The sequence below is a fragment of the Carcharodon carcharias genome, chromosome 15, assembly GCF_017639515.1.
Source record: "Carcharodon carcharias isolate sCarCar2 chromosome 15, sCarCar2.pri, whole genome shotgun sequence".
In the NCBI taxonomy this organism is placed as follows: domain Eukaryota; kingdom Metazoa; phylum Chordata; class Chondrichthyes; order Lamniformes; family Lamnidae; genus Carcharodon; species Carcharodon carcharias.
Window position 1 is genome coordinate 10,005,161 of NC_054481.1, and position 16,560 is coordinate 10,021,720.

Genomic DNA, 16,560 nt, shown 5'->3' on the forward strand with positions numbered 1-16,560 from the left:
TTGATTTGAAAATTCGCACCCCTGTTTTCAAATCCCTCCAAGGCATCACCCCTCCCTATTGCTGTGTTCTCCTCAAGCCCACAACCCTCAAAGATATCTGCACTTTTCTAATTCTGGTATCTTGCACATCCCTGAATTTAATCACTCCACCACTGGTGGCTATGCTTTCAGTTGCTTAAGCCCTAAGCTTTGAATACCCTCTCTACACCTCTCTGTCTCTGTACCTTGCTTTCCTCCTATAAGGTACTCTTTAGCACCTAGCTCTTTGAATAAGCGTTTTGGTCATCTGGCCTAATATCTGTGTCTTGGTGTCATATTTTGTCTTATAATGCACTTGTAAAGCACCTTGGGGCATTTTATTGTGTTAAAGGTGCTGTATAAGTATAAAAATCCTAATTGCTTTCCAATTTGTCACCTGTTTTCTAGAAACAGCTGACTTTCATCCATTTTTTCACTTTGCTAGGATTCATTCAGAACTTTCTATTTTATTATTAGGCGAAAAATAACTTAATATGTTTGCACATATTGTAGAAAAACGTCGTTTTGCTTAGTGTTATCAGTAACATTTTTAGGAGGTTTATGGTGGAATTCAAAGAAACTAAACCATCTTTTTATTTTGGCAACTTCTTTGTCACTTTTTAATAATAGTACTGCTTTGGAAAAATAACTGGTATGGATAAAATGAAAAGAAAGTAATTTTGAATACAAATCATATGATGTTTCTTTACAGGTACAGATAGATTGTGTGGTATCTTTGATAAGTTGCCTGCAATGCTGCAACTTATTTTAGTAGTCTAATTTCTAATTTAGTTTCCCCTTATTGTTTTCTCTAGTTCAGTTTGTAGTGAAGATCAGGAAGCCATTCAAGCTCAGAAAATCTGGAAAAAGGCTATTATGCTGGTATGGAGAGCAGCTGCCAATCACAGGTTAGTACCGTTTTGCAATAATTTGTCTTTTTGGGTCCATCTGTCCAATCTTGTTGAGTGGTCTAGGCTGGTCTTCCCTCTAGTAACAAGGCACTGAAGTGCATCTCACCATTACATCACCTAAAGCAAGGGTGAAAAAAAACTTTTGAAGAGTCATATGGACTCGAAACCTTAACTGTGTTCCTCTCCACAGATGCTGTCAGACCTGCTGAGTTTTTCCGGGTATTTTTACTTTTGTTTTTGTTTTGGATTTCCAGCATCCGCAGTTTTTTTGCTTTTATATTTTGGCGCACGTCTTGTTTCTGGATCATCAGAAAATGGATGTACAACTCAAGATCAGCGTCCGGACCCTGTGAAAATCCTCCCACATGGATCTACATGGAAACGGCCTGGGAGGTTTAAACTTTCAATGGACAGACCGTCCTTGAAAGCACACTTCTCGCGCTTTTACAACATTACTCCTCAGCTGCTTCCACTCCTTTGCTATTCTCACTACAGCCACACTCACTGCAACCCGACCATCGTTACATCAAGTCTCTCACCATCTGAGGAGTCCTACTTGAATTGATTCCCTCTTTATCTTTTGTGTTTTGCTTGGTTGGCTGCCTTTCTAGCTGCTTTCTTTGCATTTCACTTTTCGCTTCCTCACCTCCCTTGTTCTGATTTGCTGCTATTTTCCTTTGAACCACATTCACGAAGTGGCAGGTTGACACCGTCGTAACAGAAATTAGGGCCTGAATTTTTCCCTTGTTGGGCGTGTACGATCGGCAGGCCCAGAAAGCGGGCCCCCGACTGCGATTTCACGCTGGCTGGCCAATTAATGGCTGGCCAGCATGAAACACCCGTTGAAAAGCTCAGCGCTGCTGTGGTGGGGGCGGGAAGAGGACAGGTGACGACGTCACTGCTGGCGCGGGTTAGTGCTTCGAGAGAGCTCCCTGACATAGACGGCTGCCTCGGGGAGCTGCAGACCTGCAACTAATAAAACGAAGCATAAAAAAGCTGTAAACAATATCCATTCAGCACAGTCAAGCACCTGAAAGCATACCTCATAAAAATGCTGTCGCCAAATATTCCTCTTTATTCTATCTCCTAACGGAGATTTCATCATGCCCTTAGATGAGGTTTCATGTTAAATGCAAAGGCTGCCTGGCTGATTGACCTGTCTGCCAACCATAAGGTTGGACAGGCCACAAAAGATCGCGTTCAATTGTGCTGTTAATGAGCTTAATTGCCCACTTAATTGTTGGCGGATGCACTTTTGACCGCCACGCGCACCCGCTGAGCGAAATATCACGTGAGTGCACGATGACGTTGGGACACTCGCCCAATGTCAGCTCGTGCGATTTCATGCCCGATCAGGTTACGTGTCCGCCCACGGGATGTAAAGTTCTGCCCTAGGTGTGACAAGCAGAAAGTACACACTAGACTTGATTTGATTATGATCGCATTTTCTGAATGATTTCATTTAACTAGAGTTTGGACTGTTTTCTTTCTAGGTTTCAGGTGAACAATTACTGTTATCTTTTCTTGCGGTTTATAATTGTAATCTAAATTCTTCAGCTACTGTATATTACAATTTTTAGCTACCTGCTATGTTTTTAGTGGTTGTTTTTGTGTTTGTTATCCTTATCAGCACACTTATTGTTCTGTGCTCAGCATTCACCTATATTAATGTTTTGCTACATTTTCTGTCTCAATTTCTAAAATGTGTTCTTCCTTTTACACAGATATGCTAATGTATTCCTTCAACCAGTGACAGATGATATTGCCCCAGGATATCATAGTATTGTACACAGGTCAGTTTCTTGGACAAGCAATGCAAATTCTTAATAGTTCTGCAGGTTTAATAGTGGAAATTTTGCCAGCAGAGCACCTTTTAAAATAGATGGAATTGTTTAAGTACACTCTTCAAGTTGTCCCAAGTTGTTTTGTGTCATATTTTTGTTCAGTATTTATATTAATCATGACGGATGTTTGAAAGGGTTGCAAAGCCCAACTGTTCAAGCCTTAATTGGTGCACAAAGACTCCCATAATGCAAAAATACTTGAATTATCCTGAGTTACTTGAGGTATGTTTACTGATGATAAAACTGCACTTTGTTGCTATTCCTCTTTTCGGCTATTAGCTGAATGATAATACTTATTTTACTCACCATCCTTTTCAAGGATATAAGTAAAGTCGTGTATTTGTAACTATTGATTTGTAAAAGAGATCTTGATGGCAATGCTATCAAACAAAAAGTTAGATTGTACTGATAAATATCTCTAAGATCGTTCTAACATAAATGTATCTAGTATAAAATTATTTCACTTTTGTAAGCATGTTTGTTAACTTTCACTCCAAAAATGTTTACCAAGATTCCATGGAGAGTAATGGTTCAGTTATTACAATTAACTTATTTGCAAAAATAGAGACCCAGGCATTTAGCCTTCATAAATGCACAGTAATATGTATGTTACAGAGCCGTCAGAAAAAACACATGTATATGTTTATACATAAAGTGTGTAGAAGATTTTCACTGTATAAATATAAATATACCAGTATGTAAGAATAATGATTTTTGAGGTGGTGCAACACATATTAGTGCGTCAGAATGCAGCACTTGTTAGACATTTGCACAACTCTACATTTCTGAGTTTCCAGACTGAGGTTTTTTGCCCTGGAGAAGCGCTGAATGGAAGCTTGGTCTGCAAATGAGTGAGCAAGTGATACGCTGAGGGATCGCTACAAACTCTATTCTTGATGCAACAGTATGCATGAAGCAGCTCAGATTCCTTTTCGCTCTGAAGATTTACCTTGGTGCCATTAATTGGAAGCTTACGACACAAGGAATAATGAGTGGTACATACAGATAGAAATCTCAGTTTCTGTTCAGCTTGAGCTCAGGAGTCCGAAAGTCACAAACAATTGTTTAGACCAGGATTGCTATTACTTCTTTTTGTTTTAAATATGTCCTCCGCTATGATGAGTGCTAGTTGAGGGATTTGCTAATGCATTGGGGTTAGTAGAGTATCCTTTTGTGTCAAGTTTGGCCCAGTTTGATTGGATGAAAGTTGTCTCTCACCTGAACAGAAGGATCCTAATTGTCTTCCTTCATCTCAACCCAGTTCACAGCACAAAACTCCCATAATGCAATGTAAAGTTGGAATAAGTTTACAGTGCAGCAAAAGAACAATGTCTCCCTCAAAACTGCTTAATGCCAAGATTGACATTATAAAAAGGGGAAAGTGTTCTGTTTGTTAGCATTTGCAACTCCCCTTACCTAGGACTTCTGAAATGCTGAGAGTGATTTTTTTTGGAATAATATCATGTGTTACTGAAATATCCACTGAACTGATGTTCTGTCCAGTATGTGAGGATACAAAAATAGCAAATTGTTCAGAGATTTTGAAATATTATTGAATTTTATTTTTTAGCAGTACAACTGTATGTCCATGAGTAGTAAAGTTACAAAACCAAGGAAAATCTCAGTAGATATGTGTAATTGACTCTTCCATGTTTTATATACTGATATACTGATATATTGGCATTGGAGGCAGTCCAGAGAAGGTTCACTAGGTTGATCCCAGGTAAGGAGGGATTTTCTTATGAGGAGAGGTTGAGTTGGTTGGGTCTGTACTCATTGGAGTTTAAAAGAATGCGAGGTGACCTTATTGAAACACACAAGATTCTTAGGGGCTTGGTAGGGTAGATGCTGAGAGATTATTTTCTCTTGTGGGAGAGTCTAGGACCAGGGGGCATAATCTCAGAGTAAGGAGGCACCCATTTAAAACAGAGATGAGGAGGAATTTCTTCTGAGGGTAGTCAATCTGTGGAATTCTTTACTGCAGAGGGCTGTAGAGGCTGGGTCATTAAGTATATTCAAGATTGAGATGGACAGATTTTTAATCAGTAAGGGAATCGAGGGTTATGGGGAAAAGGCAGGAAAGTGGAGTTGAGGATTATCAGATCAGCCATGATCTCATTGAATGGCGGAGCAGACTCGATGGGCTGAATGGCCTACTTCTGCCCCCGCACCTTATGGTCTTATATGCTATTCAACTAGGCCCTTTCTTGACTATTGGACAGTCGGGTATGAGGATGAGCTGACTATAAAGTGCAAGGCTTTTGATAATCAAGAACGAAGGGAACATATATCAAGAGGCATTATAATAATGGACATCTTCAGGAGCTACAGAATTACCGAAAAAATAATCTGCATTTTCCAATGAAATATAGTGATGAGAATTATTACAAACTTCAGTGTTATGTATGTACAGTGATGTTTTTGTTGTTTGCTTGTAGTGTAAAGAGTGACCATTAAGTATCTCACTCACTCACTTTTCCAAAACCGCTTCATCCAATTCAGGGTCGCGGGAGTCGGAGCCTATCCTGACAGGCAATGGGCACTAGACAGCGTGCACGCAGGACAGGACGCCAGTCCATCACAGGACACACACTCGGACGTACACACACATTAAGGGGCAATTTTACCATAGCCAGTTCACCTAACCAGCACATCTTTGGACGGTGGGAGGAAACCAGAGCACCGGAGGAAACCCACGCGAACACTGGAAGAACGTGCAAACTCCTCACAGACAGAGACCCGAGCTCAGGGTTGAACCCTGGTCCCTGGAGCTGTGAGGCAGCAGCAGTAACCACTGCACCACCGTCAATCCTGATCTGGTGTCCATCTGTGTGGAGTTTGCACGTTCTCCCCGTGTCTGCATGGGTTTCCTCTGGGTGCTCCGATTTCCTCCCACCATCCGAAGACGTGCTGATTAAGTGGATTAGCTATGGTAAAATTGTCCCTCAGTGTGTCCCCTTAGTGTGTATGTCTATGTGAGTGTGTGCCCTGTGATGGACTGGCATCCCGTCCGGGGTGTATCCCACCTTGCACCCACTGCCTGTCGGGATAGGCTCCGACCCTTTGCGACCCTGAGTTTGATGAAGTGGTTCAGGAAAAGTGAGTGAGATATTTAATCATCACCAGGAAATAATCATGTGGGAGAGTAAGGTAAAGGTGAAGGGTTGCTTTTATTGATCACCGTTTCATGTCATCTTTCAGACCAATGGATTTATCTACAATAAAGAAAAATATTGAGACTGGCTTAATTCGCACAACAGCAGAGTTTCAGCGAGACATAATGCTTATGTTCCAGAATGCAGTGATGTATAATAGCTCCGACCATGACGTGTATCACATGGCATTAGAAATGCAGCGAGATGTCTTGGAACAAATTCAGGTAGAACATACACAACTTTTAATATTTCACAAACATGTAAATGATGATAATATGTAATTTCATTGAAATAGTTACTAGACTAACCCATGTATATTTAAAAAACCCTTTTGATAGTATAGAACTTGGATATTGCTGAAAAAAATAGATGTCTAATCTTTTCATCTTACAGTCATCAGGACGCTTCGCAAGAATGCCAACATAAGGGGAAAACAATTTACACTGTGTGAAGAGAGTGCTGATTGGCAAGTGGCGTTGCCATGGAGAATGCACCAGTGATGGTAACTGTCAGTTAACTGCCAAGCATTGTTTGAAATTTAAACTAGGCAGCTTGACCTTGAGGATTATTTGGCAAATGTTGTCCAATCGCGCAATTACTGAACAACATTTGCTAAATAATCCTCAATGTGCTAAGAATTACGCTGACCACCAATTTAAGATGGTCAGTCGGGCCCGCAGTGTGGCACATTTGCATGTACTGGAAGCTAAATGTACTAGTACACAGAGCCCTGTTCTTTGCAGACAGAACATGTACCATCATTGCACCTGTTTCAGCTAAACAAAATAAGTGACAGACATTCGCTGACTCATTGGATCAAGCTGCCTGGTTTAAATTTCAAACAATGTTTGGCAGTTAACTGTCAGTCGCTATCACTGGTGCATTCTCCATGACAAGATGAAAAGCTTAAACATGTCTCTTTTTTCACCAAAAAGGCTTTTCGTTGTAGTAAAAATGTCAATTTAGAAAGGGGAAGAGTAGGGATGGTTGGGGGGATCATTTGAACTCTTACTTTATTCTGTTAACTCAGTTAGGGAGGTGGTGGCGTAGTGGCATCATCACTGGACTGGTAATCCAGAGACCCAGGGTAATACTGTGGGGACCTGAGTTCGAATCAGATGGTAGAATTTGAAATCAATAAAAATCTGGAATTAAATGATGATCATGAAACCATTGTCGATTGTCAGAAAAACCCATCTGGTTCACTGAAGTCCTTCCTTTAAGGAAGGAAATCTGCTGTCCTTGCCTGGCCTGGCCTGTGTGTGACTCCAGACCCACAGTGGTTGACTCTTAAATGCCCTCTGAAATGGCCTAGCAAGCCACCCAGTTCAAGGCCAATTAGGGATGGGCAATAAATGCTGGCCTAGTTAACGACACCCACATCCCATGAACGAGTAAAATAAAAACTCTCATTCCTAAACTGTGCAGCTTAAGTTTCTGTGATAGTAATTTTATATTTCATTGTCTTTACAATCAAGATCAGTATGGGTATGGCAAAATATTGCGTTTGCTGGAAATCTGAAACTAAAACAAAAAAGCGCTGGAAAAACTCAGCAGGTCTGACAGCCTTTGTGAAGAGAAAGGCAGAGTTAACATTTCGAGTCCGTATGACTCTTCTTCATACAGACTCGAAACGTTAACTCTGCCTTTCTCTTCACAGATGCTGTCAGACCTGCCGAGTTTTTGCAGCACTTTTTGTTTCAGCACGGGTTACGTTTTGCAACCTCTGCATTACTATGAACATCATTCTTTCAAGTGCAGTTTGAGTGGTGTATTGTAGGCCTTCATTATGATCTGCAGGTCATGTACTTTTGTGACTTTCATCTATGCCAGCAGTGATCGACCCCTCAGCGAATAGGCAGATGTGATGTATTGGAAATTCGGATGGGATAGTTAGGTTTCTGATTAGTAAATAAAAAATTGGGTAATAGGCACCATTGTTGAGTCTGTGATCTCAGTACTCATATTCATATGGCTTACCTGTTTGTGTGTTTGCTGGTAAATCAGTGAATTGAAAAGAGGAGTGAGCACGCATCTTTTGATAATTGAGTGCTTTAGTTAGCGACTGGTAAATATTTAAATAAGTATGTGCATGTGAACTACAATTTATCTATATGCTGTAAGTGCATGGAAGACATTTTGCACTAACATTTGTGCATGCAGTTAAAAACGCTATAACCATATCAGTTTCTATTAGACAGCACTGAACTATAAGCCTCAGCGTTCTATTTGCTGTTTTGCTTCACTATAGTGGAAGTGAAAGCTAAAATAACTCCAAGATTCCTTTGAATCTCTCTCTGCTAATTTAATCTGATTGAATTTGCGTCGGTGATGCGCATTTTGGTCACAACACATTATTTGACTTCTATATCAGCATTGAAATGCATTTGCTGAGCCAAATTTCATAGCCTATCTAAATCCACTGCTAGGCCTCTAATCTCCAATTCTCTCTCTAACTATTCAAATGGCAAATCTTTCCTTTTGGTAAAATTTCCAAATATTCTTTCATTGTCTGATTATTGATTTAGGTAAGGGGAGCAAGAACACCAAAAATCCTTTACCCTTCTTCAATTGGGAAAAATAGCCTTAAATGATGACAAGAACCTGTTGTGACATTGCTTCTGTTTAGGTTTAGGACTATCTTTTACTTCCTCTGAATTTTTTTTTCCTCTCTGCCCTTTTAGCAATTCCTAGCCACACAGCTAATAATGCAAACATCGGAGTCTGGAATCAGTGCTAAGAGCCTGCGTGGGCGTGAGTCAACTCGAAAACAGGATGCTGCAGAAAAGGTCAGTGTTTGTCTGTAGCACAAGTATTTTATAGAGAGCCAGAGCCATCATTTCTAACAGTTTAGTGTGTTAAACAGTAAAGCTTGTAAAAATTGGCTATTAGGTAGTAGACATTGCACTAATTAATTACTTGGTTTCAACCTTATTAGGAAATCCCTGAGTCAATCACAAGCTGTATATCAGCTTGTAAAGGTAACCCTGATTTGAAAATTAAAGCTTGCTCTTATTCTTGTGTCAGGGGGAGAAATCAGCTATAACTTACTGCTCCAGGAAAGTATTTTAGAGTTATCCAAGACTCTTTTGACTTCTGGCTTCAGTACTGTATTGGCATTCCCTATTAAACTGCATTCCATATCATGAGTGGCAATTTGTTTCCACATGTGTCATTCTGATGTAGCTTTAGGAATAAATTTACACAGTTGGGTTTTCTTTAGCTGAATACTAATTTTAAAGGCCAGTTTTCCAGTAACCAAAAGTGCAACATTTTCAAATTGATCTAATTGTTTCTGTGCTGCAGCCAGGTCAGTCTTTATATCTTTACTTTTCTTTTTAATTATGATACTTAATATAAGAATGTTTTCGGTGATAGTTCAATAAAGCTCAGCAGGACCAAGATGAATAAACCTTACCTGCTATTTTCAGAACTGATCTTGTATTGTTAACATTATCATTTAGTTAAGCATTGAAGGTGACCAGATCAGTTGTGTCAAAAATGCCCCAAACTATTGTTTATATTGCACATGTTGTTACCAACATATATCAATGTGATTGTAACTTAATTTATAAGATATAATTGTGCTATTCTTATGATATCTTAATTTAGAAAATCATCAAAAATTCCACTTGCTTCTTTTACAAGTTAGTGGATATGTTGATCCTTTTTCCTCCACACTCTCATAACGTGTTATACCGATTAGAAAGTTCCCAGGTTCTGTTTTTGGTCTGATCGTTGGGTTGTGACAATTGCTTTTGCCTTCATTGAGCTAAGAGTTGGGGGTGGGGGTGGTCAGGGGAGGAAAATGGGCCTGTTTTACGATCACCTTCAGGTGATCATGCTGAAAGGAGACTTGTAGATGTGAGATTAGGATAGTGTCTGTTTCAGCTGTGATGAATCCACTGTGAAAATGCTTGCTAGCACTCCCTGTCCTGGCTGATGCATCTCCAGTTTTGCCAATTGGGCAAGATCTTATTTATGAAAGCGCAACTAAATTAGGGCAGAGTCAGAAAGTCATGGTGAGGCAAACTAGCAGAACATTTTGGGAAGAATGGTGACACTTGGACAAAAAAGGTCAAAGAATAATTTAAATGTAAGTTTAAAAACTGGACAAATGTTTGGATGTTGTAAATTAGAAATAATTAACATTAACAATTAAATCTTTTTATATTTTTGCAGGGGATCAGATCTAGAAATGGGGCCAAATGTAAATCAGCCAAAACTAAAAAGACTTTAAAAGAAGCCAATTCTTTTTAGAAGTCTTTTACATTTCCTGTCTCTATACCACACTGACACCAATATTTTTTGTAAAAGTTACACTATTGCCATTTTAAACAATTACCACAGTAATATAGTCAAATAAAAGCATAGACCATTGCCTCAGCTATGCTTCAATTTTGAGTGAACGCCTTCTGGGATATTTAAAAAAGAAGAGTTAACAAAGTGAGCATTGGTCCAATGCAAAGTGAGTCTGGGGAGTTAATAAGGGAGAATAAGGAGATGGCAGATGATTTGAATAGGTATTTTGCATCGATCCTCACTACAGAGGGTACAAATACTGTCCCAAAAGTAGTTGTAAATCAGGAATTGGAAGGGAGAGAGGAATTCAAGAAAATTACAATCACCAGGGGAGTGGGACTTCGCAAATTAATGGAACTGCAGGTTGACAAGTCCCCGGGTCCTGGTGGATTCCATCTTAAGGTTTTAAAAGAAGTGGCTAGTGAGATAGTTGATGTGATGTAACTCCTTTATTCAAAAAGGGAGGGAGACAGAAAACAGGAAACTAGGGCAGTTAGCTTAACATCCGTCATAGGGAAAATGTTATAACAGGGCATTTAGATAATTCAAAGTAATCAGGCAGAGTCAACATGGTTTTGTGAAAGGGAAATCATTTTAATAAATTTTTTGGAGTTATTTGAAGTAACAAGTGATATGGATAAAGGGGAACCAGTGGATGTACTGGTCCTTAGGTTTTCAGAAGACATTTGATAAGGTGCCTCCTCAAACGGCTCTTAGGGGAAATAAAAGCTTATGATATAGGGGTAACATTGGCATAGATAGAAGATTGGCTGGCTAACAGGAAACATAGGCACAAAGGGCTAATTTTCTGGTTGGCAGGATGTGATGATTGGTGTGCCACAGGGATCATTGCTGGAGCCTCAAGCCTTTATAATTTATATGAACGATTTGGATGAAGGGACCCATGGTATGGCTGCTAAATTTGCTGATGACAGAAAGAAGGTAGGAAAGAAGCTGTTGTGAACAGGATGTAAGGAGGCTGCAAAAGGATGTAGATAGGCTAGGTGAGTGGGCAAAGATCTGGCAAATGGAGTATAATTTGGTAAAATGTGAGGTGGTCCATTTTGGCAGAATGAATAAAAGTGGCATATTATCTAAATGGTTAAGAGACTGAAAAGCTCGGAGTTGCAGAGGGACCTGGGTACCTTAATGCATAAATCACAAAAGGCTAGTATGTAGGTGCAAGAAGTAATTAGCAAAGCTAACAATGTTATCGTTTATTGCAAGAGGAGTTGAATACAAGAGGTTATGCTTCAGTTATATAGGGCATTGGTTAGACCACATCTGGAGAACTGTGTACAGTTTTGGTTTCCTTATTTAAGGAAAGATGTAAATGCATTGGAAGCAGTTCAGAGAGCATTTACTAGATTAATACCTGGAATGGGTGGATTGCCTTATGAGGAAAGGCTGGACAGGCTAGGCTTATATCTGCTGGAGTTTAGAAGAGTAAGATGCAACTTGATTGAAACATATAAGATCCTGAGGGGTCTTGACAGGGGTCGCAGTGAAAAAGATGTTTCCTCTTGTGGGAGAATCTAGAACTTGGGACCACTTTTTCAAAATAAGGGGTTGCCCATTTAGGCCAGAGATGAGGAAAAAAGTTTTCCTCTGAGAGCTGAAACACTTTGGAATTCTCTTCCTCAAAATGTGGTTTGAGTCCTTGACTATCTTTTAAGGCAGAGGTAGATAGATTCTTGATAAGTAAGGGGATGAAAGGTTAACAGGGTAGGCAGGAATGTGGAGCTAAGGGTAAAGTCAGATCAACCATGAGCTTATTGAATGACGGAGCAAGCTCGAGGGGCCAAGTGGCCTACTCCTAATTTGTATGTTTGTATGAATGTTTGTATGATGCAAACTGTTTCCAGTTTTGTTTTATAGTTTTTTTTACCCATTCATGGGATGTGGACATCACTGGCTAGGCCAGCATTTATTACCCATCCCTAGTTGCCCTTGAGAAGGTGGTGGTGAGCTGCCTTCCTGAATTGCTGCAGTCCATGTGGTGTAGGTACACTCACAGTGGTGTCAGGGAGGGAGTGCCAGGATTTTCACCCAGCGTCAGTGAAGGAATGGCGATATATTTTGGAAGGAGGATTGGTGAGTTCCTGCAGTGCATCTTGTAGATGGTATGCACTGCCCCCACTGTCCGTTGGTGGTGGGTGGAGTGAATGTTTGTGGATGGGGTGCCAATCAAGTGGACTGTGTTGTCCTGGATGGTATCAAACTTGTCAAGTGTTGTTGGACCTACACTTAGACAAGTGGAGAGTATTCCGTTACACTCCTGACTTGTGCCTTGTAGATGGTGGACAGGCTTTGGAAAGTCAGGAAGTGAGTTGCTCGTCGCAGGATTCCTTGTCCCTGACCTGCTCTTGTAGCCACAGTATTTATATGGCTGGTCCAGTTCAGTTTCTAGTCAATGGTAACCCCCAGGATGTTGATAGTGGGGGATTCAGTGATGGTAATACTGTTGTATGTCAAGGGGCGATGCTTAGATTCTCTCTTGTTGGAGATAGTCATTACCTGGCACTTGTGTGGCACGAATGTTACTTGCCACTTGTCAGTCCAAGTCTGGGTATTGTCCAGGTCTGGCTGCATTTGGATATGGACTCCTTCAGTATCTGAGGAGTCATGAATGGTGCTGAACATTGTGCAATCACCAGCGAACATCCGCACTTCTGACCTTATGACGGAAGAAAGGGCATTAATGAAGATGGCTGGGCCTTTATTTATAGTGTCAGATGTCTAACCTATGAAAGAATAATAGCAATTATACTTTGCTTGTAGTTTTGATTTGCAGGTATAGGTATACTCATTACTGCTGACCATCTGTATACAATAATCCTAAAATTATAATGCCAGTTGGTAAAGTCTAGAATCTTAGTCTAGAGATATAATCATAGATAGAGGTAGTGTTGTAACATCAGTTGTTAATATGGTCATGCAAATATAATTACTTTTCAGATGTTCCAGGAATCCTTTATCGTTTGTTAGTGTTATACGAAGAGCCTGGACTTTCTGATTGATTCATAACAAAGTGGTAAACCATTCGAATAAATGAGTTACTGTTAGCACTAAAATACCATTGAATGGAAATCCAGGTTGATGTCTTCTGAGAGAATGTAGCTGGTTTGCTTATGTTTGTTCAGGTTGAATCTGATTTGGTGTTTTTTTTTGTTTGTCCTTTAACAGGACAGTGTCCCCATGGGCTCTCCTGCCTTTCTTCTCTCTCTTTTTGTAAGTATTCAATATAAAATGTGGATAATAACTCATTGTAGGAGATGTCAAAGTCTGGAAGTGAATGTTCTGCCCTGAATGTTAACCCAGATTATAATGCTTAATCTGTGGTTCTTAGCTGGTCAAAATCATAACTGTTTTTTTCTGTGAAAGTATGTTTTGATGAAATTGTCCCAGTTTGTTTCATTAGGTTCAGTAATGTCTGATATTTCATCGTTTCACAAATGTCATCTTAAAATGTGGCATTGACTGTTGATCCACTACACCAGCTACCATGTGACTGCTGTGAAGTTAGTGCCAGTTCATAGCTGGCTGTATCCAATGAGCTGATATCAGTTAGATGCTGTCTGGAGGAAGATCTTTCAGTTTAGATGTGGATTCAAACAACATAAAGAGAAACTTCAACCAAAACAGCATTTTTCCTATACATATAAAAAGAAATATAGGGAATAAGGCGTTCGTAATGCAGTGAGCCAGGATTTTCAAGAAACCAGAGAGATGTAAACCAATGGAAGAAAGCTTCTAGATCTAGTGAAAGACAGTTTAAGGCATTTACATGTCCCACTGCTAGAATTGCACGTGATCTAAATGCTCAGGACCCAGCGATTAGGAGCATCGGCATGCAGCCTTCGCTCTGATAGGGCTCTACAGCAGAACAGGTAGGTGATGCTTCCCACACTGTAGGATGCTGCTCAGTGAATTCTGAATAGCTTTACTTCAGGTCCCAGCTTTCACTTGAGGGAACTGACAGGATTTATTGATATTTATGAATAACTTGGGTGGCGTTTTAAACCATGTGCTGCTGTTTTGTTGGAAAACCTGGCTTGCAACATATCATCCAACCAAGGCAATTCCTTGACTTGCCTATGGTGATTTCTGGATAATATGGTATCACTCTCACACCTTCAGGTTTTTTTTTTGCTCTGCTGTATCACATCCTGTAGAATTTAGCAAAATATTACATTTTTGGTAAGCTGTCTTTGGAGCACAGGTTTGTCTGGCATGTTGCCATCTTACACCAAGTTCCCTACAGAAAGAAGCAATGGCAAATTGCTGAAAAAGTATTAGTATTAAAAGCTGGTTATTTCTACAACACAGCACTGCATGATACAGGTTTTGTTTCTCTGTTATGATTATTGTGCTTTTCCATTTTTATTTTTAAATAGGATCAACGTCCCCTTCAACTAGGAAATGCTAGTCTGAAATGCTAATTTCAGTTAATGAAAAGGGATTTTGATGAAATGAAAGAGCAGCAACATTATATGCTGTTAAAGAGACAATAGCAACAGCTATGCTACTTAAAGCAGCATCAGTGCTGTCGGCCCCCTGGGGATCAGTATAAGTCTGCATAATGCCTTTTGAAGCGGCACTATGGAAATGAATTTTTCTCCCAATGGGTCCAGGAGGCCAAATATATTTCATGAGTTTTGATCAGATGAGAAACTCAGTATTCAGATTTTTAGGGGAGTAATTTAATTAAAATGGATCTTTATGTGTCAAAATGTCTTTTTTTGGGAAGGGTGGTTAAATATATTTTAAGGGGGAAGGTGGAATGAAGGCAAAGCGTTATATTTAAATTTCATTAATTTTATTTCCCTCTTAGAATTTCAGTTTGTGTTTGTTAAAGTTTGCTCACTGCTGCACTGCATTGAGTCAGGCAGCCAGGAAGAAAGGATGGGCTAATTACTAATTCATGTCTGGAAATGATAACAGTGAATGTTTGAAGTTCTTTTGCCCATTATTTTAATGGAGATGTTAAAACTTTCAAATAATTTATTTCCCTCTGTAGAACTAGAGGATTTGTTGTGTTCATATTATATCTTGCATGCTGATTTCCAGACTAAAGTAAAATAAATTTACCTCATACATGAAGATAGTTTTCAAAACATCATATGCTCATGATATGAGCAAGCTACAGTACTCAGTATTATTTGAATCTGTGGGGAAATTTGCCCTCAAGTATTGGGGAGACTTTTAAATTTTATGGCCACTCTTGCAAGATAAAGGTGTCAGTTCTTTGAAAGACATTTAAATTGATTTCAATGCCGTCTACCCTTAAGGACATCTGACTATTCAAAAGCCTCATTCACCATTCAGACAATTGTTTTGCTAGTAGTTCATGCAAATAGCATTAGATTCAGTAGCCCAATTTTATGATTAAACTCCAGTTTAATATCCAAGTACGAGTCATACTGTTGCATATTGTCTTGGATTTTGTATAGGGGTCTAGTTTAAATAATGTGACTTGTATTCCTGGATTTTTCCAGTCATTCTCCAAAATGTTCCACATTTTCATTTTACGAACGTATTTGTGACTGTATTTCAATCGCACACATTCAACCCGTCTTTACAACTAATGACCCATGCCTATCTACAGAATAAATGTTTCAATGGAGCAAATTAATTGCCCACATTAATGTTGTTACTAACACAAGTGTTATGTACAATCACATAGTTCCCTTTTTCTATGTCTTCTATTCCCTTTTAAATGTCAAATAAAAAATTTTGTGTTCCAACATAATTTCTATTAAATGCAAAGAACACAACTCCAACATTTAGCTCCTAACACTAATTCATTTTTATCATTTCGTCTACACAGAAGTTTCAGAGTGGGTGTTTTCCTCTTACCTGGTTGCAGAAGTTAACTACTTTGGAGAGGTTTTTGTCATCAGCTGATGATGTCACAGTGCTGGCTGAAATACATGGAAATCTAGGAGTTTTGTTTGTTCTAAATTTATCTTTATTTCAGTGATTGCATGATGGTAATTTAACACAAATTTCTATTTTACTCAATCACTGGATTAAAAACATGGTTTTTTTAAATTTAAATGAAATTTATTTTTAAAAGCTGTCCTGTGTTGACATTTCTAGTTTCCCCATGTATTTCAGCCAGCAACAGCAAGCGCTGTGACATCAGCTGATGACAAAATACTGTTAACAGTCTCCACAAAGCAGTTAATTGCTGCTACCAGGTAAGTGCAATGCATTCGGTTTGAAATTTTTTCAAATGAAGGTGGAATGTGTTGATGCTGGGCACTAGAAAGCATTAGGAGTGTTTTGTATATTAAGGATGTTGTCCCCCTCTGTGATGTTCAATCT

The 16,560-nt window shown here is 39.3% G+C and overlaps 1 protein-coding gene across 6 annotated transcripts in view; it reads left to right on the forward strand.

The window, feature by feature from the left end:
• brd8a (bromodomain containing 8a) overlaps positions 1–16,560 on the forward strand; it is an 87,825-nt gene that overhangs the window by 42,364 nt on the left and 28,901 nt on the right. For 4 of the 6 annotated variants that reach the window (XR_005945296.1, XM_041206304.1, XM_041206305.1 and 1 more), the window contains exons 18-22: positions 834–926; positions 2,654–2,722; positions 5,975–6,152; positions 8,613–8,717; positions 13,417–13,461. Coding sequence is in view for 5 of the 6 variants with exons in the window: in XM_041206304.1 (XP_041062238.1) it covers positions 834–926; positions 2,654–2,722; positions 5,975–6,152; positions 8,613–8,717; positions 13,417–13,461 (490 nt within the window). In the remaining variant the exon portion in view is untranslated. Of the gene's footprint in view, positions 1–833; positions 927–2,653; positions 2,723–5,974; positions 6,153–8,612; positions 8,718–13,416; positions 13,462–16,350; positions 16,434–16,560 lie in introns of all 6 variants that reach the window. The other 2 variants (XM_041206306.1, XM_041206308.1) reach the window with 2 other exon arrangements.